At 38.3% G+C, this 27,827-nt stretch overlaps 1 protein-coding gene across 1 annotated transcript in view; it reads right to left on the bottom strand.

Moving 5' to 3' along the window:
- DIAPH2 (diaphanous related formin 2) overlaps nucleotides 1-27,827 on the bottom strand; it is a 735,565-nt gene that overhangs the window by 123,772 nt on the left and 583,966 nt on the right. Inside the window, 1 exon segment of the mRNA XM_067548390.1 lies at nucleotides 4,767-4,862. Coding sequence (XP_067404491.1) covers nucleotides 4,767-4,862 — 96 coding nt within the window.

Genomic DNA, 27,827 nt, shown 5'->3' with positions numbered 1-27,827 from the left:
GAAGGCAGTTTTTAGAGAAGCTGCAAAATGAGTAAGAGACCAAGGACTATAGGCAGCAGTTCTGACATGAGAAACTATTAATGTCTATGAAGAAATCCACATTGAAGTAAACCACAAAATTTATAATGAAAAACCTTTAATTTATAAGTGGGTAAAATCTCTAGTCCAATGTGTTGCATCTGAACAATACTTGTACATAGATTGAAATTATTTTTATGTAAGATCTATGGGATACTTTGAAGATGAGAAGAAAATGAAGGCTGCTATAAAGAAATGATCTGGAGGTCAAAGAAATTGATAGAATTGGTCTAGTGTGAGTCTGAAAGCAGTGAAACAAATACATTAGGCTTTAATGAGGGCTACACTGAAAACTAAACAAGTTATAGTGCCTTAGAAATAGCTCAAAGTGAGTACTGAATAGCCAATGTAGTTACTTTATGTGTGAAAATAAATTATGCTATATCTTTCCCATCTACTATTTACACTTTTATATACCATATTAGGTTTTAATGAAAGAATCTGATGATTTAGGTTAATTTAACTATTCCTTTCTGTCTCACCCTTTTTCTAGAAGTGAATGTAGTGCTCGTGAAAGGTGCTAGCTTAACAACTCTGGAAAAGAAAGTTCTCTCTTTATCAATAAACCAAAGACGCTGTAGACAATTCCAGTGCATGCACTTTCACATTGCTCTGCTGTTGTACCTGAAAACTGTTACGGAAAGACATACCCCTAAGGAAAAAGTGGTATTTCAGTTCTTGGCCTTTGTACACAGAGTGACAAGGGTCCCAAAGGGTGAGTTGATTCTGTGATATTATGTTTATTAAGGACTGAAAATGAGATCAGCGCGACCTTTGATATAGGCTACTAAATTGTTATTAGACGGTAACCACTTCTGATGACTACCAACCTAGGTAGAGTTGCACCGGTATTTTATGGGTAAATAGTTTATTAAACTCCTGATCTATCCATTTCTCTGAATTCAGAAAAATGGAAAGTAGATGCCAGAAAAGAAGACTTGATTAATTCAGTTTCATTCTTTGCATTTTGCTGGACTGCTTTAAACATCATTTTCACCAACATTTTATTCTTAATCTATTCTTGAATATCTGTTCAATTGACCAATTGCTTTTACTGTTGAGAACTTTTCCCTACTATCCACACTTCATTTCTTTCTGATCATTGCTCAATGTCCTACTTTTGATTCTATGAATAATTCCCTTCATTCATTTATACTCCTTGAAGACATATCCATATATCTCCATGGATTCTTCTTTTAGACTATACACATTTAGTTCCCTTTATTTCGTCTTACATTTCTTCAATCCACATTTGGTTCCCTTTGTATTTGCTCTAGTTTTTCCTACATCCTTTTTGAACAATGGTGCCAAGAACTGCCCACAATATTCCACACAAAGTGACACTATAGCTACATAATGATAAACAGCAGATAGACTAAAGACAAGATTATATTTACTGATGGAATGAGGTGTAACTACAAATAGGAGTCTATGGTAAGGGATGTGAGCTGGGTAAATTCTGCTCTCATCTCTCTGCACTAGCACCACCCTCTTCTCGAACACCTCTCAAGAATGCGGGTCTTTATATCTCCTGAGCTTTCACTTTGCTCGTCCACTCGGAGGGCTTCCCACCTTTACAAGATAACTTTGTGCTGCCAGAGTGTCAGAAATTAGTCATAGTCACATTTGTCTCTCCAGGATGAAGGGTCAACCCCCTGCCACTTCCTCATGGGAGGCAGAGGAATCAGCCTAACAGTAGGAGAGAGCCGGATAGGTTGTGAATTGCAGGTGCAGGTTTGATTTAAAAACAGTGGCTGAAAAACTGTTTTGCAAACTGTCACCATTACTGGGCTAACTGCATCTCTGATCCCCTTCCTGTTCTCTCCAAGCACACCCCCTTTAGGTCTCAAGTTGTCACTTGTCTCTCAGGGTAGAATCATGCAATTCTTGCATTCTCAGACTGGGCCCTGAGTTGCAGTCACCACCCTGTGTATCAGCTGTGATTTACCTCAGTAGGTCTCTCACATCCAGACCCTGCAATTCTGTTCTCTCTGGGGCAATGACAACAGTAATCCGTGACCAAACAGCCTCCTTAAAGCAAAGTATTATCTATTTGGAACAAAAGCTTTTCAGAGAAAACATACCTTCAAAACAATAATATGCATATCTAGCTTTTCCCTCAGGCTTACTATTCCCTGGCTCTGGAATAGCCCTAGCTATTAGACACTCTCCACAGAATATTTCTCTCTGTGTTAGCCTGTCCCCCCAGATAGTTTCTGGTAAGTGACACCCTCTTTTCCCTCTGAGAAATGTTACAACTCTTTAGTATTCCTTGGATCTCCAGGCTTCAAGCTTTGCCAGAATAAGTCTTACAACTTGTTAGAGTGAAGACAGCAGTACTGAAGCTGATCATTTCTACATTCTGTAAGTGCACACTTCGGTGTTCTTAACTGGGAAGCCACCGTGTCACCTTCATGCACGCAGCCCCTTGAATTCAAGCACAATATATACAATATCACAATAGCTTGACCTCACTGACCAGTTCACATACCATGTTCCTAAAACTATTACATAGCAGTATTCATAACATTATTAAATATCAACTCCATATCTAACACACAGACTTTCTAAGAAAGAAAAATAATAATGAGGGATCATAAATTTCAGCCCGAAGTGAACATTTTGGAGGAAGTTCTGAGATATTGAATAGAAGGGTTTAGAATGGACCCTTAACTACAGCACTGTCCCACTACTGTGCCATTAGAATATACACTATGCATTTATGAAAATTATATGTTCATTCACGTAATCAGGTTGTAAGACAAAAGGTTCAAGAAAAGGTAAAATGAATGAGAGCCCCTGGCTGCTCACCAGGCTTTCCGAATGTCCTGTGAGGATTTAATATATTAAATGCCACTGATGGCAGTCATTCAAGATTTCTACATCTATTTCTTATAACTCTTCATACTAATTTTTCTCTCTGTGTGAATGAAATGAAAGGAATCAGATAGTCATGGATACGAATGCAGTAAATTGTCTCTGCCCTGAAATGCTACAACTTAATTTCAAAGCTTTAGGTAAATTCAACCAGAGGACGCCCTTGTAGCCCTCTATCACACGTGAAAGCAAAGCCAATGTTAATTTGAAAAAAAAGAAAAATAATCTGGCAGACAACATTCAAATTGCCTACTCTGACCAAGTTTACTGCAGACATGTACCAAATTGTATTTATAAGCTTTCAGACCATTGACAACAAAAATATATTTTGTCCTGTTCCCATTTTTAAAATAACAAATTAATTATTCTGGCACATTCATATTACTTATTTTAATGGTTGCCTGGGAACAAAAATATTCCCTGGATGGAAAGATGATTTGAAAATGAAGTACAATTTGGGAATAGTGTGTCCACCAAATACTTCATTCATTGTTCTTCTTCTTTTAGATCAGGTATTTGACAAATTATAGGTAATAGTAAATCAAAATTATATTCCATCAATTTTACTGTTACTGGATAGGAAACGGTGGCACATTGTGCCTTATTAACTCAGCTGCCTGGAGACTATGCTGAGTCTAAAAATGACAATGAGTGGTTTTGCACTTACAGTTCAGAAAAGAATAGGGCAAAGAGCAATAATGCTGCTTTGAGGCCAATAGACAAAATCCTGCCTATGTGGCAGACAGGGATAGGATGAGAAGAAAACAATGGCAAGGTTCCTGGCTACCTCCTCCTTTGAGGTAAAATGCATTCTTGCACTCACATAGCCCCAAGAGTTATATACTACATGTTGATATAAACTTAAGTCCCAAGAAGTCTGTCTAAATGGATCTGACTAAATCAGACCTAATGGGGCGCTCACTTTGCTCTTTTATGGAGTGGTAAGGTGTGCTACCCACTTTGCCACCAACCACAATCTTCCAAGCACTCTGCATGCATCTGATTCATAAGGGCTCAATTTTGCCCTGCGTAAAGAAGTCATTTTAAACAATATGATTTATTAAAATACCATTTTTGCTATAACACATCTTAAAATGGGAAAATTAAAAAATACAACATATTTTGCCATAAACTTTAATAAGAGGTAGATTGAAAGTAAGATCAATTTACATATTTTATATATTTGAAAAGTGTGTGTGTGTGTGAGACAGAGAGAGAGTGTATGTGCATTTGCTCCACTCTTTGTTGAGTCTCTCTCCAGTACCTGTAGGGAGGACAATCATTCAGCCCATCCCTATAGAATTTTAGTAACTCAACAGAATGAAGTTGTTTTAAGAATAAATTGAGTTTTATTCCCCATAAACGTTACAGCTTCTAGCCCAATGAGCATGAGACCAACCATAGCCCTTGAGACAATCTAGCAGTCATATATACTAGTCCACTAACATAAGAAGTTATTGTGACTTTCCTAGGGCCAATTACATTACATAATTTAATTGGTTTTAAATTGTATAAAAATACACGTGCTCTGTAATAAATGATTTTTTTTAAATGTCAGATTAAACAGTGGGAGCCTTTGTTCTAGTTTTCTTCAGACTCTACAATTATCTGAAGATATAGTTACCAAGTTTAAAATTGTGATCACATAGATATAAACCAGCTGAGATTTCACACCAGAACTGGAAGATCAATTTTCAATGAAAGCTGTTAAAAACCTTTGAGAGACTCCTTTTCCCCCTTACTTTGAACACTAGATTCCTCCCCTCCCCATAATCCATAACCACAAATCTGCCACAAAATGTCTTACTCACCCTGATTTCTTGGTGTTCGTTTCCTGCGATCCCTGAAGGCTGCCCCTGACTGCAGGGCCTCAAGCAGATTATCCATCACTCCTGTCTCATCTCCTTCTGTGAACAGGAGGAAAAGTAAAATTAATCTCAGTGCAATTAAAATGAGACAACAGGAAACAAGAAAGCAAAACTGACATCAGATTTACACAAAACCTCTAAATTAGATAAATATATATAGTTTAACATAATGAGTTCATTCAGTTTCATACATATGCCAGACTATTTTGCTTATGATGCTCTATTTTGCAATACTGATTATAACCATACCATTCTTTCAATTTACAGAATCTTTCAATTTAAAGAACTGCTGATCAGTAACTGCTACCTTACTCTTAAGATCCTTATAAGATATTCCTGAGCAAGAATCTAGACCCTATTTAATGGAATAAATGCACATGGAAAGGTTTGGTGAAACACAATGACTTGAGGTTAAATACCAATTGTGTTAATATTGCAAACATTTAAAACATTTCTGCTTCTATCTCAGAAATCCATAAACCCCCCACATTTCTTCCCATTTATTTATTCAATTTGCTCTGCACGCCCACTAATTTCACATGGGTTCTCCTTCGTCTTTCATGTAGGAAGCTTTGAGGAGGGGGGAAGCCTTCACTGCTAGACAATGACCTGATATATATCTGAACTTAGTATGTAGAGTGTCATTTCTTTCTTACTCCCATTTGTTTGTACTCAGGGAGGCTATTAGGCCTTAAATTGCCTAGCTCCCTAGAGAATTATGGGAGGTTGGTTAAAAATTATTAAATTCTTTTTTCTGTTATTCATACGAGTGTTTAACTTTCTTCATGTTTCAATTTGTTCTGTTATTAAGGGCTCGTGGTGGCATGTAATAATGTAAGAAACACAGGTCAAGGATTGCCATAAGTTGTAACTGCATCAATGAACCATGTCTCTTCTTCTGTTCATGTGTATATGTTAAGATCTAAATCTCAAAAGCTGACTAGACTCCGTGAACAGGCAGAGTAATGAGAGGTTGAATTTTTATTAGCATCTCTGGGACTTTTTGTTGTCAACTGAATATAAAGTACCTCACTGGACAGTAGGAAGACAATTAGTGTAAATGAAAGATTTGTGTCTTTGTAAATATATTTATTCTGTGAATCATGTAGAAACTGCAGGATGTTGAAAGACATATTCAGAAGATACATGTGTCTCTGTCTCCCCTGCCCCTCCATTAGTTTTATAGCACTCTTTTGCTACATATGCTTCTTTGCTTTGGTTCACTATTATATGTAGATTAATTGGGTCACATTCAGACCTGATGTAAGAGCATGCCAATCTCAAGAGTCCTTTGCTCATATGTGTAGACGACCAACATTATCAACATTAACATTAACAACAAAAAGTTAAATGGTAAATTTTAATTGTAACTCAACCTAATAGAAAACATTTAGCATTCAGTAGGTTTGCAAAACATGTATGTTGTGCATGGTGGAACTCGGAAGGCAGCGTAGTCAGAAAAGCAATCAATAGAAGGCTCTAAAATAGGAGGCCAGAATCTGATCTTGTGTAAATCTTCATGAATCTTTAACCCTTGATGACAATGGAGCTAACTCTCCTTGTGCAACTTAGCTCAGAATCTGGTCTCATGTGTGTGCGGGTGAGTGGAGGGGAAGGGATTGTTTTTGCTTATGAGAGTCTGTTAGTTGTTTTTCCTACATTGAATTTATGTTCAAAAGATATAAGATTTAAGAAAAATTTAAATGTGAATGAACTATTACAGCAAACATTTAGCCTCAAATGGTTATCAAAGTATGGAAATAAAAATATAGCACAATTTTAAAACATGGTCACAAACATAATCAAACATGAATATGGTCACTTCATATGTAAACTTAACTATTCTATTATTGACCTTATGTTCAAAAATTAGTATATCAGTGGTTACCAATGTGCATTCTAGGAAAATTTTAACTGATTTATCAATTACAAAAAATAAATTAAAAAGTATAGAAACTACAATTCCTTTCACATCTCATAAACCTTTAGGAAAACTCCCACTACTTTTCTGTGGGTGGCACTGTCCTACACTATTGCAGCTAAAACAATGTTTTATGCAATATCCAAGTCAACAGCTGTTTAACACTACACATGGACTAAAGAGACTGTGTTTTTTTAGAACCTTGTCAATCAGATTTTAGTTTTGCAAAAGCAAAACTTGGGTTGAGTTCAGATCTTAATTTTTATCTGAGCCAAAGTTCTCAAGTGGCTAACGGGGAATTGGATAGGAAGTTCCACTTGGAGTTAATCTTCATCTAAAAGTGATGAGTATTGTTGGAATAGAATTTCAGACCTCCCCAGCAGCTTTTGCTTATGTATCAGATACAGTCCCCAAGATCTTTTTATTATTTAATTTGTTCTATAGCAATTGCAAAGGCACAGCAACTTGTAAAAGGAAAACCTCAAGTTTAATAAAACTGAGAAACCACCACCTACAGCAGGTATTTTATATGAAACAAAAATAAGTGCTACTTTCCTTTCTTCCCAAATGGGCACATTAACAGGGATGGGAATCTAATGTGGCCTTGGGGAATGAGGCAGCAGTTTCTCAGCTCACCCTTTTCTTCTTGGTGGAGTCCAGGCAGTGGGCGTGAAGGGGCTATTAGAGAACTGATGTGTGCATATGCATGAATAAAGAAACTTTCCTCCCTGCAATTCCATCATCATGCTGAGGGGAGCTGAAATCTGAGGGCTCCCTGGTTTTTGCCCTTCTTGAGCCCTTGATTACTTGCTGTGAGGATTCTGATTGGCCTTGGGCAATGAAGATAATAGGCATGCCTATACTGCCCTGCAATTTTGAGTTGGGGGTGTGAACAGCAACACATACCAAAGAGCTGGGCTGTACTTCCCTGGGTGGATGCTGTGGGTGTGAACTAGAAGGTCCCTAGATCACACTAGTGCAGACTGCAGGGAAATGTAGACATGCCCTAACAAGGAGATTAGGGTTTACCCCAATTTACTAACTCATACAAAAACTATGAACTGCCTTGTTTTCATTATTTTTTTTTTTACCTCATATTAGTTACAAGATAAGAACACATCTTTTTCCCGTGAAGACAGGACCACTGAGTTTGCTACAACCCACTCTTTTCCCCTCTGGTTTTGCTGAACACTGCTTTCACATGGTGTCAGATTGCTGGAACGCAGAATGTTTTTAGAAATCATGTTTTGGGGTAAGAAATCATTTATACCACAATGCAAAACTGGCCCATGTGGTATAGTGGTTTTCTTTTACTTCCCTTCAGTATCAAGGTGTGAATGTCCAGTGTGACTACTGATGTTTTTCAAGCCCAGGCAAAGAGATAACCTAATTGCTGTGGGGAGTCAGAGGGGTTGGTATAATTGGTAGGGCAAGGGTTCATACCTCACAGCTATGATTTGTCTGTTCCCTTAATAGCCCAAAGACTGCCTTGTGGGGCCCACAACTGTTGTGTGATCCAATACTGGCAGACTGAAGTGAATAGGACTGGTACCTGCTATACAATCAAAGTTGCAGTCTTATTTTAACCACATGTCCTTGTTCTGTGTCTTATTCCACAAGTCTCAAGGACAAAACCATTATGCGAATGTCACTGTTTACAGATAAGCTGAATTAGTACAGAGGTTTATCTGCTAAGTTTACATAGACACCAGAAGTTCCGTAAAGCGTGGGGCTGTTCAGAGCAGGAGTTTGATTCACGCCCACCTCTACTCCTAACAGATTTTACATTCAGGTTTTTTTTTTACACAAAGTTTAATAAAAATGATGTATTTCGAAACTTGGCTGCAATTATTTTTGTGTGTAACCCAACTTCAAGAACACAAATAAAAGGTTTAATGCAGCAGACTTATCTTCATTCAATGATTTTTTTCATTACATCTCCATTACAAAAAAAGGGTATACATATAGTATAATGTGAGAACAAATGAACATAGCATTATGGTAAATAATGCATAAAACTACAATAACCGAGTCATCTGTAGTCTGTTTAATCTCATTTGGGGTCAAGATGCCTTTATGTAATCAGACATCAGACTGAAGAGGAAACTAAAGTCATGGATCTTCTTGCACAATGAACATTTCAGTGTTGCTATGCCCAAACAAAAATGGTTCAAAGCATGTCCACTTGGTCAGTAATAATTTCCAATATTTCAATCACATATTTGTTTTTTGCAAAAATAATCGATTTTGGCAACAAGCAGGTTTTCTGTGTCTATGTTTAAACAGAATGTAGGTAAAATGAGTAAATATTTGTGTATTGAAGAGATTAATTATGTTTTATCATTCATATTGCATATGCCTTCAAACAGAAGTGACACTCAGTTTCAAAATCAATAAAAGCCTCCAGTGAACAGATGCCGTCCACCAACTGAAGCTGCCAGTAAATGTAATACACAGTATTAGTAACCAGTATTTAATTGTATTCAAACAATATAACAACCCCACATTAGAATCCCCTGGCTCCTGCCTGTTATATGTTATCAAGAAATAAGTCATAACTTTTTAAATACCTTTGAACCACATAGATCCAGACCACCACCACTCACAAAACTGCTCCAATGGACACATTCAATTAGTTTCCTTAGATTGCTGAAATTTGTGTAATGTGGTTGGAGGAGCGGGCAAGTTTGTGGCTTCTGAGTGGTCAGAATTGCAGAATTGTGGCTTCTGAGTGGTCAGAATTACAGTTGGAGTTGATTATTCAGTCAGCAATATGCAATTCAAAGTTTCCAAATGCACGGCTTAACATACTATTCTGACAAAGATAGGTTATGTAGGCAATAAGTACATAATTAGGTCATGATGACTCATTTAACCAATATGTCAGAAATGGTATCAAATTATTAAAATGAAATGAATTCTGAATGATTGAGTATTGCTTGGTATTGGCAGAGGGCAGAACAGATTCCCTGAAACTTTCAGAAACTAAGCTCACATTGTCCAACAGCCAAGCCACCTGAGCTGTTGAATCACCACAATGATTTATATGCTAAATGAAGAATATCGCAGCCTTAAAGTCAATGGAATTACAAATCACACTACCAGAGAAGATAGTTTTTCTGAAAAAAGGGTCTGTGGAAAAGAGGACGACAGTCAACCATAGAGAGATGAAGACAGCTCTCTGCTGCTTTGGAATGAGTCTTTACTGATTTGCTCCCCTCCAGTAAAATATATACAATAGAATTTCAGTTACAAACAGCAGAATTATGAACTGACCAGTCAACCACACACCTCATTTGGAACCGGAAGTACGCAATCAGGCACAGGGCCCAAGCTTAATTTTTTCAGGCCCAGTACAAACTTGTAACATGGGCTCCCTCCCACACACATACCCATGGGGTTGGAGCCTGGGTCCCGGTAAAGTGTACCCTTTCCCCCCCACCATGTGGGGGCCCTGATCAGGCATCAGCAGAGATCTTTAAAAAAAAAAAAAAAAAAAAAAAAAAAGGCAAATGCAGTACTTGCTGTACTATGTTAAATGTAAACTACCAAAAAAAAAAAAAAAAAAAAGAAGGAAGTTTAAAAAAAAAGATTTGACACGGTAAAGGAAACTGTTTCTGTGCTTGTTTCATTTAAATTAAGATAGTTAAAAGCAGCATTTTTCTTCTGCACAGTAAAGTATTGAAGCTGTATGAAGTCAATGTTCAGTTGTAAACTTTTGAAAGAACAACCCTAATGTTTTGTTCAGAGTTACAAATGTTTCAGAGATAAGAACAACCTCCATTCCTGAGGTATTTGTAGCTCTGATGTTCTACTGTATATAGTTTTGAACCTGGAATAAATTATTAGATTCATCTGAACAGTGTAAATTGCAGGAATCCAGAGAGTAACTCTTAGTGCCCATATATCTTCATGGAAGTTCAGTTCTACTTTTAAAAATATAGGCACTGATTCAGGAAGTTACTTAAGAACATGGCTAACTTTAAGCACGTAAGTTATGCCATTGATCTCAACGTGTTGCAAGTAAGGCACATGTGTAAATAGCTTCCTGTATCAAGTCCATTAAGACTTGTACAAAATGCCGCTGCATATTACAGAAGCAAGTGCATATACAGAAGGAAGAACTGCAAAGTGACTAAGACACAGTTTGAAAGGAACCAGACATTGGAACAAAGATTCTCTGGGAGCACATGATTTATGACCAGAATGAAAAAAAAGAATGAGGTTAGACAGGACTGTGAAGAAGCACAGAGATGGCAGGAATAAAAGGGATCTATCAAATTCACTCAACCATAGCACTGATACCACAAACAGCTTCTAACCAGTCCATCACAAAACAGGGAAATGTCTATCGTGAATAGCGGCTATGCTCAGGAAAACCTCATCTAAGAAGCTAGACTTGATAAGAACCATTCCAGACAGCAGCACTAACCAAAAATGTTCAGGGAAGTTTATGATTAGTACACCACAAAAGGATGAATTGGGGTGCGAGAAGAAACCAGTGAATTACCAAACCAATTGTTCTATGCAACTTATGCTGTTGTATACAATATAGAAGATAGACAACATACTTAAGTTATTCTTTAACACAATGAAAAAGGAGGCTGAAGTTTTCCACTCAATACACTTTTAAAGAATTTTTCTACAAACGTGAACATACAACAGTAAAATACTCACTTAAATAGAGGACATAGCTGCCTTTTCATTATATTAATCAAACAAAATATCTTTAAGAAACTATTTGATGGTGTGTACGCGGGGTGATCTTACATTTTCTTCATATAACAGACACAAACATTATAACAAATGCATTAAATTGTTGTCCAGCTAACGAGCAGCCTTCAGATAATATAAAATGGTATGTCAGTGAGTGAAGCAGATCAGATGGAAACAAAACTAAACTAAAACGAAATATGTCTTTTGGGGAGTGTTTAAATATATAGAGTAATCTTTAGCATCTTAATGCCAGATAATCTGTCCTCAAAGTTAGAGGGATATTTTCCTCCTCACCGATGGTAGCTGGAGATGAAATGACAACATTAAATCCTGGTTTTATTTTCTAATGATTACATTAAAAATAGCATTTATTTAATTGTGCTTTTATACTGATTATATCAACATTGAACAGACTGTTCTTGCATATAACTACTTAACTTTTTCTTTTTTAAAGATAAAATCAAGAAAAATACAAACTAAAGGCTAAATGTTTAAAACACTTTTATATAAATGTCTTGTTACTGCTAAGGGCTCTGTCTCCCTTGGTATGTGTAAACACAAATCTACTGCTTCAATATTTTAAATATCTTCCTAATGTGGCATTTTCCAGTCAACAGCATTTCAACACAGCAGGTGTAAAGATGCAAGTCACTCTATTCCACTACATGCTGGATAGTTGTTTGTAGGTTATCACAATTTAGGTAAGAACAGCACAAGAAATTAATGTGGATCAGAAGTTATGCTCATCAAGCACACCAGGTTTTTAAACTTACATGAATAACTATATGCGTATGACATTTAAGCCGTCTCAGACAAAGCAAAGGGATTAAAGTATTTTTAATAACAATTTATTGGAACAGGTGGCACTTGTGGATATGTCTGAAGTATTTGTAGAATCTAGGATTCTACAACTTAAAAAAACAATATATTTTAGCATAGTCCATATACTGCTAAATTAACCTAGATGAATGTGTTGTAAAGGTAGATATCACAAGTCTGATGAAATTGAGGATGATAAAGAATATGTTTATTTAGCACATTTTCCACAGAGCAACTATAATCCTTCACACATTTGTGAATCCATTCTCTCTCTTTTCAATGAAAAACTATCTTATCAAATACTGATTTCTAGTTCTCATCAAAAAGTGAGGAAACATAGAGATGAAGAATAAAATGTTTTCTTGATTTTGCTCTCAGTGTGGTACTAGGTGTTCCTTAGCTAAGATTTAGCACCCACAGTGTGAATATTGAGTTCTTTTATCACTTCTCTGGCAAATCTCATCTGCTATATTTTAGATAAGTGCACCTATATTTAACAGAAAGGTATTTGCTTTCCCATTTATAGCGCATATAATCAGGATGCAGATTACAGTTAACAAATCAATACAAGAACATTTTTTTTCTTCAGATAGTTTAACTGGGGTAGCAGTGACCATTCCAGTTGAGACTGAACCATAATTTTCATTATTACCCTTTCTTTTCTGTTGCTCTTAAACACATTTTGTAGTGTGAAATGTCTTATGTATAGTCTCTTTCTGCCCAGTAAGTTTTTGCAACCAGTCCTACATAAAGAAAAGATGGCCAGGGGACAAGTAGGATGAAGAAGTTAGCACACTCTTTTGTAAATGAACAATGAATAAGAAAGATACTCAGAGACAGCATCGTCTACTGAATGGAGAATAAGGTTAGGAACCAGGAACTTAGTGTTTTCTTCTTGGCACTGACATTGATTGACATGGGCTAATCTGTGTGGTAATGGCTGGTCAAAGTTGGTTCTTACTGTATGTGGGTTTTTAATGTCTATACTTATACAGCATTAAGCAATCACTTTGAAATTTAGAAAATTAGGTCTTAAATTCTACCACTATAATTAGACTAAATGTGAAATGCAGTCTACCATTTAAGAGTTTGGTTCAAATGGATTTGAAAAATAATAAATGTGCATTTTACCTCATTTTCTAAAATATTGGCCAATCCTTTCTCCCTAAGTCTAAATTAGCACAAACACAAACAAAATCATAAGTATTATAAAAGTCTCACCTGCAGCTCTGAGAGTAAATTAATTACAAAAAACTTTTAAAACATTGTTTACACAAAATACAGAATGTCAATACAGAATATCACAAACCACTTAAAATGTGGTAAGTTAGTCTTTGATACCTGTTCAAGCCATTATAGCACAAGTAATACAGAATAAGGGGCTCCTAACTAAGGTAAAGAAAGCTGGAGAATTTCTTCAAAATAACATCAAATGAAATTGAACAGAGGAAAAAAATAAAGTATATCTTAACTTCCAGTGTTATGCTGTTTTCCGGAAACTTTTCTATACACAGACAAAAGCCTAGTTCTGTCCACAGCTCAATGAGGGGGTTTGGGGATGGGAGCAAAACCTTGGCAACTACTCACAGGATACTGCTAAGCAAACACAAAGAATACCTAGAAAACAAGATAATAAAATGAACGTCACATCCTCCCTCAACTGGAATTTCCAAAGGATTTTTTCTTTCCTTCACAATTTCCACCCTATTTCTGGGCTCACTGTAACACATTTTAAACCCACGCCTTCACCATGACACCAGCCATCAAACGGATGGGCTTATGCACCTTTTGGCAGATTTCTCAGGCCTTCATGACTGCCTCTAAAGTCTCAGGACTTGAAGTGGTGCTGGGGCTGTCTACTATCCACAGGCGGCAAGTGCTACCATTGTAAAAATGACTTAGAACATAACGGAGGAGGAAAGGAGATGTGCGTCTTGTGCAAACTGACTTCCAGGAAGGCAGTTATCAGGTCTTCCAGTATCATATTATTAGTATTCACTTTAACAAGATTTAATTTTAAAAAAAATCTCATGACAGCTTCTGTTTTTTAAATGTTAGAGAATAAATCTGGGAGTTGAGGGGAGAAGGGAAAAGGCACAAGTGGTAGGACGGCAAACTTAACTGAGAGGAAAATCTCAGGCTCTTAAATTTCCCACTTTATTCAGTTTGGAAAGTGGGCTATGTGGCTTACACTGTGCCTAAAAGTCACCCTTAATACAGCTTTGTTCTATAGATCTAAACCCTGATCCTAGTCCTTTCTATTCAGTCTCTTCATAAGTTACCTTTTCATATTTCCAAAATCAATCCTTTCCTCACTTTCATGCAACACCCTACATTTGGAACATCCTTTTTATCTGCCATGAAGCAAATCTCTATTCCAAACATTCATTGAAATCTACTTCTTTCCTAAATCTTTCCTATGATTTTCTCTTCACCAGTATTCTTTATATCCTTCCTTTCCAGAATTGTTGTTGCACAATTTGTTTATCTTTGACTATGTTTGACTTTGTTTGCCTTGGGGCAAAGAAGGAAAATGTCTTAACATGTTTGCATAGCACCTTAAAGACTTACAGCATTACACAATTTAAGAATAAAACAAAACCAAGGCCTGAACAGCTTACAGTCATTAAAGATCCCAAGAACATTTCCAGAAGCTAGCCTGGCCAAATTACATTTTGGATAATTACATTCTGCACACCTTCATTCTTCATGCAGATTTAAACTGCTATACTTTTCCTCTACACGTTTTGTGCTATACTACAGTGCTGTGGGCTACTAATAGCTGCCGCATTCCAATTCCGGATGCATTCCAAAAGTGAAAGGGTTAACGAGTTTTATAGCTTTTGCTAGTTTGTATAATCATAGTCCTTGTATATACAGACCATTGTAGAAAGGCTTAGTATAGTAAAACTAATATAAATAATTACTATATAAATAGTATTTGGTCATAATGTATTACTGTATGATGGTCAGTTTTTTTTCTTGTATGTTCTCTTGATGTCACTTTTTTTCAATTTTTGCTTTCTAAATTCATTTTGTGTACAGAGAAAATACCCTTGAGAACCAGTTTTCCTCAGCATTTCTGCTAGAGTACAATTCTATGAATATTACCAACTTTTAATTAAAAGGAGAACAAGTTAGGCCAGTGTGAATGATAAGTGAATCTATATTTCATGTCAGTCTGCAAAACAAATCCATGCGTTGAATACATAACATTTAAATTAACTGTTTGGGATAATCTGATCTCAGGCTTATGTAGAGTTAATAAAATGACAAAGCTATGCTTAGTTGTACTGGCAAGCTCTAAAAAAGATTTCTAGAATCACATTTTCCATTTTCAGAAAACATCACTCTGGTCAAGGTCTATTTTAGCAGGAATGTATTTAATTGAAATGCATCAGCATTGTCCAGGTGCCTTATTCTGAATAGATTATGGCCCTTGCAAGGTTAATTTTCATGAAACTTAGAAAATAAGCATGAATGTGGAATGATCACAGTAACAATAGGAACATATCTATAACAAAAGTGATAGAAAATGAGGCAATACGAGAGGCATTGTACATTATATAGTAATATACAGGTTCAATTACTTTTTAAAGGTTATGTTCAGAAGTCAAGTTACCTAAGCTTGGCACCTATGTATTAGCATAATAAAATCTAAGGCCTTGAAGCCTTCTAGTGTTAATGGAGTCATCTTCCTTTAAAGTTTACTTTCCTCAACAACTTCTCCAGTTGTTTAGGAAAAGAAAGGTTTATATCACTCACACTGGGCTCTCATGTTTCTTTTTTGCACTTCTTCTTGAACATATTTTTACGTGACTCAATAGGAAATTCTCACTCTATTTGCATGTGAGTTCCACAATATCCCTCTTACAATTTTCCAAGGTATTGACAGAGTATACAATCGTGTTCCAAGCATAAGTCTTTCAATATGACAACCTTCTTTGAGACTTCAGCACCACAGAACAAGACTGTTCAAGTGATCTTCTTCACCAATTATTTTGTCTTTTGGGCTGTGGGATTGATTTTTTCTAATCTTGATTTCTACCGATTCATCGTGCTTGCTGGCCTTTTCCCTCTTCACTCAGGAGGAGCACACAGAGGCAGCAGCAGCAGTTTTAAAACTATCAAATGTAGCAGCCTGAATGAACACACTGTGTTATGCCAGGTTCCTCTCTTTAAAATTAAACCCTGATTTTCCAAACCCAGACTGTCTGAAATTCAGGATATTCTAAATTTAGTTGTCCTCTATTGTCAAGATTTAAACAGAACTTGAAATCCATTTATCTGAAAGGTAGATTTTGCTAAAGTTGCTAATGCTACTGAGATCTTTGTTAATGAGGGGGTTGGTGAGGTGGGTGGATGTCTACCATCACTATGAAACCAACAACCTTTTTGTCTCTTTACAATGATGAACATTATGTAAAACTGTGACAGCTACCTAATCTTAACCAGACAATAATGGTTTTTATCTGTACCTATGTATTTTACTTGTCTAGCTATATTCTGAATTATGAATATTGTAGGGTTTGCATAAATGGAGAACTTTCAAATTTATGATTTCTCTTGGGGGGAAAATGCAAGGCATGTTCAAATTTGTCAAGGTCACAGAATTATCTGGGTTCTAAAAAATCATAGCATTATTGACAGATAGTAACTGTCCCAGTGAGAGATAGTAGATCCATATCAAAGCTTATCTGCTAGGTGACTAACCACTGAAATTTGATTGCCTATTAGTGTCTTACATCCCTGAAGATGTTAGCAACTAATGTGTGTAGTGTGGGACAGCATTATATTGCCCTGAAACCACTGTTCCACATTTGTGTTGCTGCTAATACATCTTCATTGTAGTTATCTAGGACAGTCTATGGATTCGTTTACAGTGTATTGTGGGTAAAACTTGTCTGTCCTTCCTGGGCTCTTGGGACTTACTGATATCATACTGCAGCTTTATCAAAAGCTGGTTTCAGCTTCTAGACAGCTGGAAGCACTGGAGAAGGATTTCTCAGATGGCATTTCTGTTCAAATGCTGTTGAAGTGCCACAGACACAGAGCAGGCTAATGTGGGATCAAAACACACTGCAGCATGTGTAATTATGGGTGTATTTTATGGGATGAGACTGGAGGACTAACACCACCAAGACTGGATCAGTTTGCATTGTGACAGCAAAATAGGTGGATTGCCAGCCCAGGCAGAAGCACAACCCAATCTCAATCCTATTCTCCCAGTTGTGCCTGTTAGCCTGGGTTTAAAGCACCCTGAAACCTGGGTTAGATGTTTTCTTTTTGGCAGGAAGGAATGTTGGGGACAACATCCATATTAACACTGAAATGAAGAAATATGCAGATATACTAAATCTATACTGTTCAAACAGACCTATCTGGTGGCTTCTCTATAGTTTGCCTCTTTCCACCTAGAACAAATGATGAGCAGATTTTCCAACAGTGTGGGAAAATACCAAATGGATCTTAGAGATTCCACTTTTAAGACTGGCCAGATATCGCTGCTCAGGGTCAGCCTACTATGAGACCTAAACTGTAAGTCAGACAGGAAGTACACACTGCCAAGTATAAATTGGCTTTCATCACACACTTGATCCCCAATAAGAGAAACATTGAATCCAGAATTCACTGTTAAACTTTCATGTCTAGCCTGGAAGTTTGATACACTAATGTATCAATAGGATGGATATGAGAAAGAACATAATATTCACAAAAATTGCATGTGTGGTACTCTGTAAAACCAAGCATAAATTAAAACTTTAGTTAATAGTATTTTCCCCATTAACTTCCATCTCTCTCACTTCACCATCTAGCTATCAACATATGCAATACACATTTCAACTTATAGTACATAGCTGCATTTTGATGATACACATAGAAGGGAATAGGTGGGAAATAAGGTCGAGAGTATATTAGAATATGGAATCATAATATTCAAAATGAAACCTAACTCATTGATGTATTTCTTGCCTCTATATGTATAAATCAAACTGATCACACACACATTTGTATTCTATAACCCAGTAGCTGAGGAATGTCTGATTGAGCTATGTAGGATTGAATGAATGAGCAAGAAACTGAGGGAATGCTAAAGTGAAGAACAGAAGACTTCCCACATTCAGAATAGTTATTATACAGGAATATCAAATTGAATTCTTCAATGAAAACCGTGCCTTTGAAACCCAAAGCTACATCTTCAGAGACTATTTTAATTAGAAGAAACTTGTGCAGTTGCTCCAAGGCGTTTTCTCTTGTGGACAGAGCCCTGATGTTACTCACAAAGGTTCTCACTTCTGAGCAAAAATACAGATAGCAAGGAGAATGTTTTCATTTTTCTGATGTGAGGGCAAGGCAAACATCTAGTTTGCAACTAAAAATATACAAGCATAATGTCCTTTTAAGATTTACAGCATAAGATAAAGTAGAATTCCTTCCCAGATATTTGATTTGTGACATTATCTCACCGAAAATATAAAATCAAAACTTTATACCTGGGGAAGTAAGCATCGATTGTGTCTGCAGTTTGCTTTGTCCTTATAGAATTATATACAAGGAGGATTTATTGCTAAAGCTTGTGGCTTACTCAGTCTCATTTCTGATGTCACTGCCACTTGAATTCTATTCTCCAAGTGACGTATTTAAGCTTACAACTTGAAATGCCCCTAAAGATAGAACCTATGAACAGCCTAATAACTAGGTTTAGTGAGTTCTGAGAATACTGGAAGCTTTCAGAAAGGATTTAAAGATGGTAGCTCCCTAAATTGAGCCCATCTTTCTTTTGGAAGACCCACTGGAGTGAAAAAACTCAAAGACTAATGTATAAGCCTCTCTCTCCCCCTCACCCCTCCCTAATCCCTTGCTTAATTATAGGGTATTCCTCAGATAAGTAAAGGAAACTAAAGAGACAATGGTAAGGTTTATGGTTATTTTCCATGGAAATGAGAGCTGGAATTCTTTTTCCTTACCCCAGTGAGTCTTTGTTAAGTTTACTGGAAGGGGAAGTCTGTTTCCTTTTCCAATTTAAATGTATTGTAGTGATAAAAAAATATCTGCTCTGACACAATTACCTTTCAGTTTCAATTGTTTTCAAATAATAATAATAAACAGAAGCTGAGCAATCCACCTTTCAAGACAGATTTAGTTTAAACTAATGTACATGATCTAAGTCTAACAAGGTGAAGCGAACTCTGTCTCCTGATGCACTTAAAAAAGGCCCAATTGGTTAAATAAAAAAAACAAAAACACCAAATGTGGGAAGGATTTCTGGCAAATAAAAAACACAGGGAAAACACTAACAAAAGTAATTGCTAGGGGATGTGATAAGGCAACATTTCCAACCCCGGATACACAAATAACTTTACGTAAATACATACACTTTGGTGAAATGTAAAATTATAAACCTCTCTGTGAGAATGCAGGGTGCAAACAGTTGAGCCTGTACTCCGATCATTTAGATGTTAATTAGGTCCCCTTGTACCCCATCAGTGCAAGGCTGATAAAGAGGCAGGAAGGAAATGCTGAGGAGACATTAAGTCCCCAAGTACCAGGACTATCTGAGCTCAGTAACATGGAGACCTCAAGGGAGTAAGACCTCTGTTCTCTTCTAGTCCCAGGGAGAGGGCCAAAAGTGCTGTTGGCACAGTAAATAAACGGCTGCATGGGGATTGTTGGTGGACACGGTGAAGGGAACTAAAAATAAAAGAATACAGTGAAGACACAACACCGCAGTCTGTGGAGCTTCTGCGAGGAGAAGGTGGGAAAGGAGCCATGCCCCATGACATATGGGGGCTTGTCCTGGATCTTGACTCCCCCAGTCACGGTGATTTAGAGACACGGAGGAGGTTGCTGCAAGTATTTGGCACATGGACGATGGAGCAGACTCTGCAGTGGTTGGTGGACCAATAGAAAGAGCTACAACGGAGCATGCAATCTTTCCAACAGTCACACAAGCTGGCGAGACAATCCCTGCTGGTCTGGTAAGCACAACAACAGATGAGCTTGTAGCAGCAGTTGCTTCAGAGACTGGTGAGTCCCGGTATGGGGAAAGGTAACTGGAGCCCAGGGGTTAGCCTGTGTAAAATGGGGCCTGCTGATGACCCGATGCTTGTTTAGTGACATTTGAGAGGGTAGCAATGGGAGCTGGCTGGAACAGAGGAACATAGGCTCTCCAGTTAGCACCCTATTTGGTAGGGGAAGCTCAAATGGCCTTCATGGCCTTGGGTGATGAATAGGCCAAGAACTATGATGCCTTTAAGGCAGCCATATTAGACCAAGTGGGACTGTCTATAGAGAAATATTGGCAGAAGTTTTGGGCTGCTAGATGGGCTGGAGATGTACGGCCCAGAGCATATGCCCAAATGGTACCTGATTGGGCCATCTGCTGATTAAACCCAAGTATGCAGACTGTGGGTGAAACTATGGTCTCCATAATCCTGGAGCAATTTCTATAAAGCCTCCTGGAGAACACTCAGGTCTGAGTCAGAAGGCACACAAATCTATAATCCTGGAGGCTGCGGTCAAACTCACAGAGGTGTTTGAGGAAGCAGATTTTCCCTGCAAGGGTGTGTCTGTATAACAGGCCCAGGCTGGAAAACAGCTTCAGCGAAATGGTAGAGGTGAATCCTATAGAGAAAGAAAGATAAATCCCTCTCCAGGAAGGTGGGAAATTACCTGTTACCAATGCAGGAGATAGGGACATGTAAAAAGAGACTATCCAAAAATGGACTGTGGACGAGCACAATTTTGTGGGTGGACTAGGACCTTGGGGAAGCGGCGGAGAAAAATGTGAAACATCTCAATGAAGGTGGGGAGGAGATGGGAGAATGGTCTAGTGGACACTAAACAACTAGAGACCTGTAGCACTGTAAAGACTAACAAACTCCATTTCTGTAGGCATAAGCTTTCGTGGGCTGCAACCCACTTCGTCCGATGTCAGATTTAATTTGTTAGTCTATAAAGCGCTACAGGACTCTCGTTGTTTTTGCTATATACAGACTATCACGGCTACCCCTCTGGAACTTTTCACTCTAGTGGACACTGCATCAGGATGTAAACTGGCTAGGAAAGATGTGGTAAAACCACATTGGATACTGCTCAGAGACAGCTGAGCTTAGAATGCAACCATGGGGAGAGAAAGCTCTGCTCAATGGCTGAGAATCCCTTGAAGGACCGGTAAAAGTTCAGGTGGAAATGGGTTGTGGTTAGTTTGCCATTTCCAATGGTGTTAGGGATGGATGGGAACCCCTTCCCATTTAAGAGGAAAGCAGCCAGTGAAGGTCCATGGCAGAAAGGAACTGAGATGTGATATAAGACAGAAGAAAGGGTTTGAAGTAGAGGAGCAGGAGAACCCTAGACAACGTGATACAAGCCATTGGGCGAAATTCCCAAGCAGAAAGAGGAAAGAAGTAGGAGTTAGCCAAACAGCCATTAGGAGAAAAGGGAAGCCAGGAAGTGTCAGAGGGAGATGGGCTGTCCTTGGAAGGTTTGCTACAAGGGCCTCAAGAGGAGGAGCCCCGAGATAAGTGGGTAGGACTAGGAGAGCAAGTGTCCGTAAAGGAATGACTTTGGGAGGGAACAGGTCCCAAAGCAGAAAGTGAGAAGGAAGACATTAAACCAGCATGTTGCTCTTGGTGTGAAGATCAGTATCAAGAATTGTGTCCCCTGCTCACAAATGTGACTTATGTGAGTGGACGAGGAATAACCATTCGGGGGTGAATATAGGAAACAGATAGCTGGCACCTCCTCTACAGAAGGGTGAGTCAGAGGGAGAAGAAATGTCATCAGTAGGTAAGGGGGGGACGCGTGTGACAGAGTGCAGGATTCAAATGGGTGAGTCTGAACTCAGATAATTAATTAGTTCCCCTTAAGAAAGCTGATGGGGGTAATTAGACAATCAAGCTGGCCAGCTAACCAGTGTAAGGAGTCAATTACCTCATCAGAGAGAGCCTGATAAAGAGGCAGGAAGAAAATGTGGAGGGGAGGTGACCAGGGCTATTTGGACTCATTAACATGAAGGCTCAAGGGAGGGAAGGCTCTGTTTCCCTCAGGTCCTAGGGAGAGGGCCATAAGTGCTGTTGGCACTGTAAATACACTGTTACATGGGAATTTACTAGCTAGATGAATTTGTACTATATACCCTTATATAGAAACTTAACAGAGTGCATGTTGTTTATTCCGACAGAAAATTGGATTGCAATGGCACCTGGGTTCTTAACTCCTTTAGGGTCAACTGAAAATGACAGCTTCAATAGTCTACAAGAATCTGAATCTGCTATTATAGTCCCAGTGAGAGAATTTGTGTAGAAATGTCAACAAAACCAGCACAGTATTTAGTTTATAGATAACAATGGCTTCTTTGCTACTCTTACGGTTAACATGACATCCATATTTAGAATCTGTTTAAAATGTCACTAAATCTGAAATCCACAGACTTTTCAACTACCATTCTGTATTCTAGGACACAACTTTAACACAACTGTTGACTCAGATTAGTAGAAAAAGTGTATGAGCTGCCTTTTAAAACTTCTTAACTTTTCCCCCCCAAAATATGTTGTTTGCTTATTTTTAGCATCTTTACCATACCAATATTGGCGCACGAAACAGAAACTAGTCTGTTACATTCGTCTCAGTCATTTGCTGGTGTTTCCATCTGCTCTATGGTGCTGAGATAGACTGTTCTCCACTCTCTACTAAGGGTTCTTCTTAAAGTTTCTCATGGGCATCTTTGGTTTCCACTTGACAGCTTGATGCAGGAATGTATGTTGGCATGTGGAGTATATTCCCCAAATACATCCAGAGCTTCCTTCTGATTCAAGTAGAAACAAGTTGCTGGTTGTTAGTCTTTCCAAACATTGCCCAGAATCTTCTATAGGCACTTTGTTTTGAAGGTACATAGTTTTCCTACTTTATGGTAGATTTCCAGCTCTCATTAACACTGAGATTATGTTTGCATTTAAAATCCTTAGTTTTATTCTGTATAGTACTGTATAGCTTTGATTTCCATACATTGCTGAGTTTGGTAAATGCTGTGGATGCCTTTCCTATCCTTGATGTCACTTTCTTCTTGAGATCTCAGTTAGCCACTATGGTGCTGCCCAGGTAAGTGAACTGTTGTTTGTTCTAGGTATTTTTGTCGTCATGTGAAGTTACTGCTGGATGTCTGGGTTGAAAGGATGTTTGTTTTAGCATAACTGATTTTGAGCCCTGTTTGGCCTACTATTTTTGCAAGGTTTGCCTGTTTTTGATTGTAACTTTTCAGGGTGACTCAGTAGTGCAATACGATCAGTAAAGTCTAAGTATTCTAGGCATCTGACATCTACCTATGCTCTATTAGTGTTTTTGTTGCTAATTAACTTCATTATTTAGTAGTCTATGGCAATACCAGGCAAAAGCAGAGATACCCTGTTTCATGCCCATGTCCACAGTGAATCCCTTTTTTGTTTGGTTGTTGACCCTTAAAGAGCACTTAACACCTTATGTATGAGGCCTTGGCAATGTTGACAGATTTAGCTAGGATTCTGTAGGACTGAAGAATGTTACAAAATGTACGTCTGTGCAGGCTGTCAAATGCCTTTTGAAAAATCAATTAAATTGATGGAGGGGACTGTACCAATCTATTCTTCTATGATGCTCCTTAATGTGACTATTTGATCCATCTCTTGAGCCTGAATTCAACATATCCTTCTCTAAGCTTTGCATCCACTGCTTCTTTCATCCTGTATAGTATCTGTGACACCCTGTGTCTGAGAACACCACCCTAGAAACTCCATATTCACCAAGGTCATATAATGATATGTTTGGTATTATTTTAAAAGTCTTGATAGGCTAAACATTAATATCCTGTTGGAATGTATTGCTACCATAGTATGTGAAGTTAATATTGTAAATGCTACTAGAACATGTTGCGATGCAGGAAACTCCCACAGTCTTTCAGGCACAAAGTGGAGTGACCAGCCAGAAATAATGGTGCTCTCTTACCCATTCAAGAATATATTCTACTAACAAGCATTGTTTACAGTGGAGGCTTCACTGTAAGGTGCACATTCACAATAGGGGTCACAGGTCACAAGACCCAATTGTTCAAGTAAGCTGAAACAGACTAGAGTGACATCAAGGAGGTGAGTGATATCATCACTTGGCTTCTCTCTCTCTCTCCAACTCAACACCTGAGGGATCATCTGGAAAATAAAAGGGGGGGAGGGAAGTCCCAGACAGGGAAGGTTGCCCAGCTGGCATTTAAGAAACTGCTTGTACCAGCTAACAAGGGTGAGGCATTGCTAATTCAAGAACTTGCTAGTGTGTAGAATTTAGACTGCAATCTTATGTTTAATCTGTCCTTCATGCATCAGACAAAGTGGGTTTCTGCCCATGAAAGCTTATGCCCAAATAAATGTTAGTCTTTAAGGTGCAACAGGACTCTTGTTGTTTTACTTTTAATCTGTTTACACTTGCCACTTATTATTACTTTAACTGCAGAAAAATAGATTTTATAAACTTTTTTAATGTTTTATCTTAACCAGTGTGGCCTCAATTTGGAGTGTCTAGTAATCTTAGCTCAGTAACAAAAGCTGTTGCATTTTTCTCACCCATAACATGGGGGAGCAGACTTAATATAATTTTGGGGAGAGACTCCTTTGGTGCAGTTCTTACAAACTGTGTGTGTGTGTGTGGGGGGGGGGGAGCAGGTAATTGTCTGGAGCCTCTCTATCATTGGTTGTGAGTGGCTAGGCAAGGAACTCTAATTCATTTGAGTTTGTCTCTGCCTATGGATGGCTGTGTAAGTGTGACTTGCTGACACCATCACAGAGTGAGAGGCAATCCAGGTTAACATGCATGCGATCTAGCTGGGTGGGGTGCTCTGTATGCTGTTGGGCTGGGTGATAACAGCACCTAAAGGGGCTTGCTGCTGGTCACTTGAAAGACATTGTGAGGGACAGTCCAGGCTGGAGAGTGAAGAGGGCACAGCGTTTCCACAGTTTTCAGGATGCACCCTGGGGGACTCCGTCACAGTATCACACTACAAAATGCTCTCCCTACAACTGAGAGTAGTGGAACTCCTCTCCAGTCAGGAAGATCACCCTTTTTGGACAGTCTGACAATGAATGCATGTTTCCACTGCTCAGGAAGGGTCTTTTTTCCCCCCCAATCTTCATTGAACAGCTGTCAGTTTTATTGCTATCAATTGCTTTTAGCATTTCTGTGTAGTTAACCATCTCCTGCCACTCTCTTATTTTTCAGCTTCTTAACTGCAGCCTGTACGTCTGACATATCTACTGGACCAACGTTAATGTCAAGATGATCAGCTTCACATTTCATCAAAATCTGGTGCTGACGTGGGTATGAGATTGTTGAGCACTTCGAAATGCTTTGTTTGTTTTTGTGTTCTACCTCAGTTGTAAGTATTTTTCATGTTTTGGTTTTTAATGGCCCATTTCATGTTTTGACATTTCCACACAGGATTTTAGTCACTTGGTAAACAACACTGTGGTTTCCCATCATAGCACAAGCTTCAGCTGCTAGGTCTTCAACATATCTGCTTTTATCTTTCCTTGCTTTGCTTTTCAGGGCTTTGTCTGTTTTCTTGTACTCCTTTTTATTTTTTTTTTCTCCCTAATATTTGCTAGGTCTTAGCATTCAGGAGTTTTCCTTTTAGCATTTTTCCGTTCTCACTGACCTCTCATCTTTCAGCTTATCCTTTTCTTGTTCTGTCTATGTCAGTGGTTATCAAATTGAGTCACAATCCTATTTTAATGGGGTTGCCAGGGCCAGCATTAGACTTGCTGTGGCTAAAGCCAAAGGGGTTCAGCCCAGGGCAGTGGGGCTCAGGCTCCGGTCCCTCCCCTGGTCCAGGGTCATGTGGTGATTTTTGTTGTAAGGAGGGGGTCACAGAGCAATGAAGTTTGAGAACGGTTAGTCTATGTTGATATCCAACTGTAACTACTATTGCCCGAATCACAATCTCTGAGCCCTGCCTGTTTTCATTCAGATCTAGTCTCTCTCTTTTTCTATCTTTGGCGGTACCTCAAATCTGTTCCTTAGTTCAAGGTGAAATTTCTTGTGGTACTCCATAGATTTCAATTTTGTATTGTTAATTTTCTTTACCACTTTCTGCTTAAGTGATCTCTCTCTCAATTTTAGTTTCAGTTTAGCCATGAAAAAATTGTGGTCTCTGCTGTCATTAGTCTAGTGTACTTCATAGTTTATTTGAAAAAGGTAATTTTCTATCACAAGTTCCTTATTAGTCCTCATTTTTGTGAGCCATTAGTTTTTCCAATAGAAAGATACTTGTATGAGAGCTAAGCACCCAGAGTTATTTAAAGGAAATGGAATGAGTTTTTAATGTCTGGAGTGTAATATGTCGCCACTGTGCACTATGAAAGACTGACAGAACATTATCAGATGAATGGTGCAATAATAATCTGCTGTTGAACAGAGACTTAGGTACTTAGTACTAATTCAAACATAGCCCAGGAACCTATACATTCCATGTGAGTTTATCAGATCTATTAATTGGGCACTGTTGTTTGGGTTGAGCCCTCTCAGTTGATATTATGAATCTATTAGTGATAACTATTGACTTGAATGTAAATACCCTTGACTGAGAAAATAACTAATATAATTGCTATATTGGTATATAGCAGCTGTTGTTCATTTGACACTGGTAAAAATTAGAATATTGACAAGTTTCTAATTAATCATTAGGTTGCACATAGTGCTATTAAGGTACTTCCTTTAGTACAGAGCTATTTAGATTGTTTTGAACCTTTGTCTCATATCTTAGAATAGTTTTCCACATGATAAAGTTAAATAAGAATGATATGGCAGTGTTGGTGCTCTATACCATATCCTGCTGGTGCCGCTGGCACACACTGCCTCAATTTCCCTTTGTGAAGTTGATCTCGTCAGCTTTCCAGACATCACTCTGTGCTGGAGGTGTGGCTTAGTCCTCCAGCCAAGTCACAAACAAAACTTAACTCCTTCCAGCATACCAAAAGTCCAATTAAAAATTCCCCCCAAAACAAAAAGTTGGGGACTTCTCATCAGCCTGTCTGCTGGGACCTGATCCCAGCCCCTTCCTGGGTTACCTTTGAGAGTCTCTAAGGCCCCGAGATAGAGCAATTAGCCTCTAGGCCGATTCCCCTGGGTTCTTACTGTTCTCTGGGTTCTGTTCCTTGCATCCTTCCCTGCTCTTGGCCCCCCAGGCTGGTTCCTCTGGAGTACCTGTCTCCTGCATGCAGGGTCTTCCAGCTGAACTGAACCCAGCCCAGACCGTGGTTCCACCCCAGATTGATCTCACTCAGTCCTTTTATAAGGCTCAAGTGTCCATGAAGCTATTATTTGACCCCCTTAGCCCTGTCCCCTCAGTCCGGGAAGCAGCTAATTTATTGAGGGCACAGGTCTACCTGGTTCCATCTCTCCTTAAAAGGACAAGTCACACTGACAGGCAGTAAGCATGTACTGTACACAGAACATACATTTGTAACTGCCAGTGATATTAACCCACTGTCTCTCTAGTTTTACTTCCTTATTTCCTTCAGAAATAATCA

Source organism: Emydura macquarii, unplaced genomic scaffold, assembly GCF_026122565.2.
Source record: "Emydura macquarii macquarii isolate MOO-44397 ecotype Brisbane River unplaced genomic scaffold, CSIRO-AGI_Emac_v2 contig_1253, whole genome shotgun sequence".
Lineage (NCBI taxonomy): Eukaryota > Metazoa > Chordata > Testudines > Chelidae > Emydura > Emydura macquarii.
Note: the sequence above shows the minus strand (reverse complement) of the source record. Positions and strands in the feature narration are given on the sequence as shown.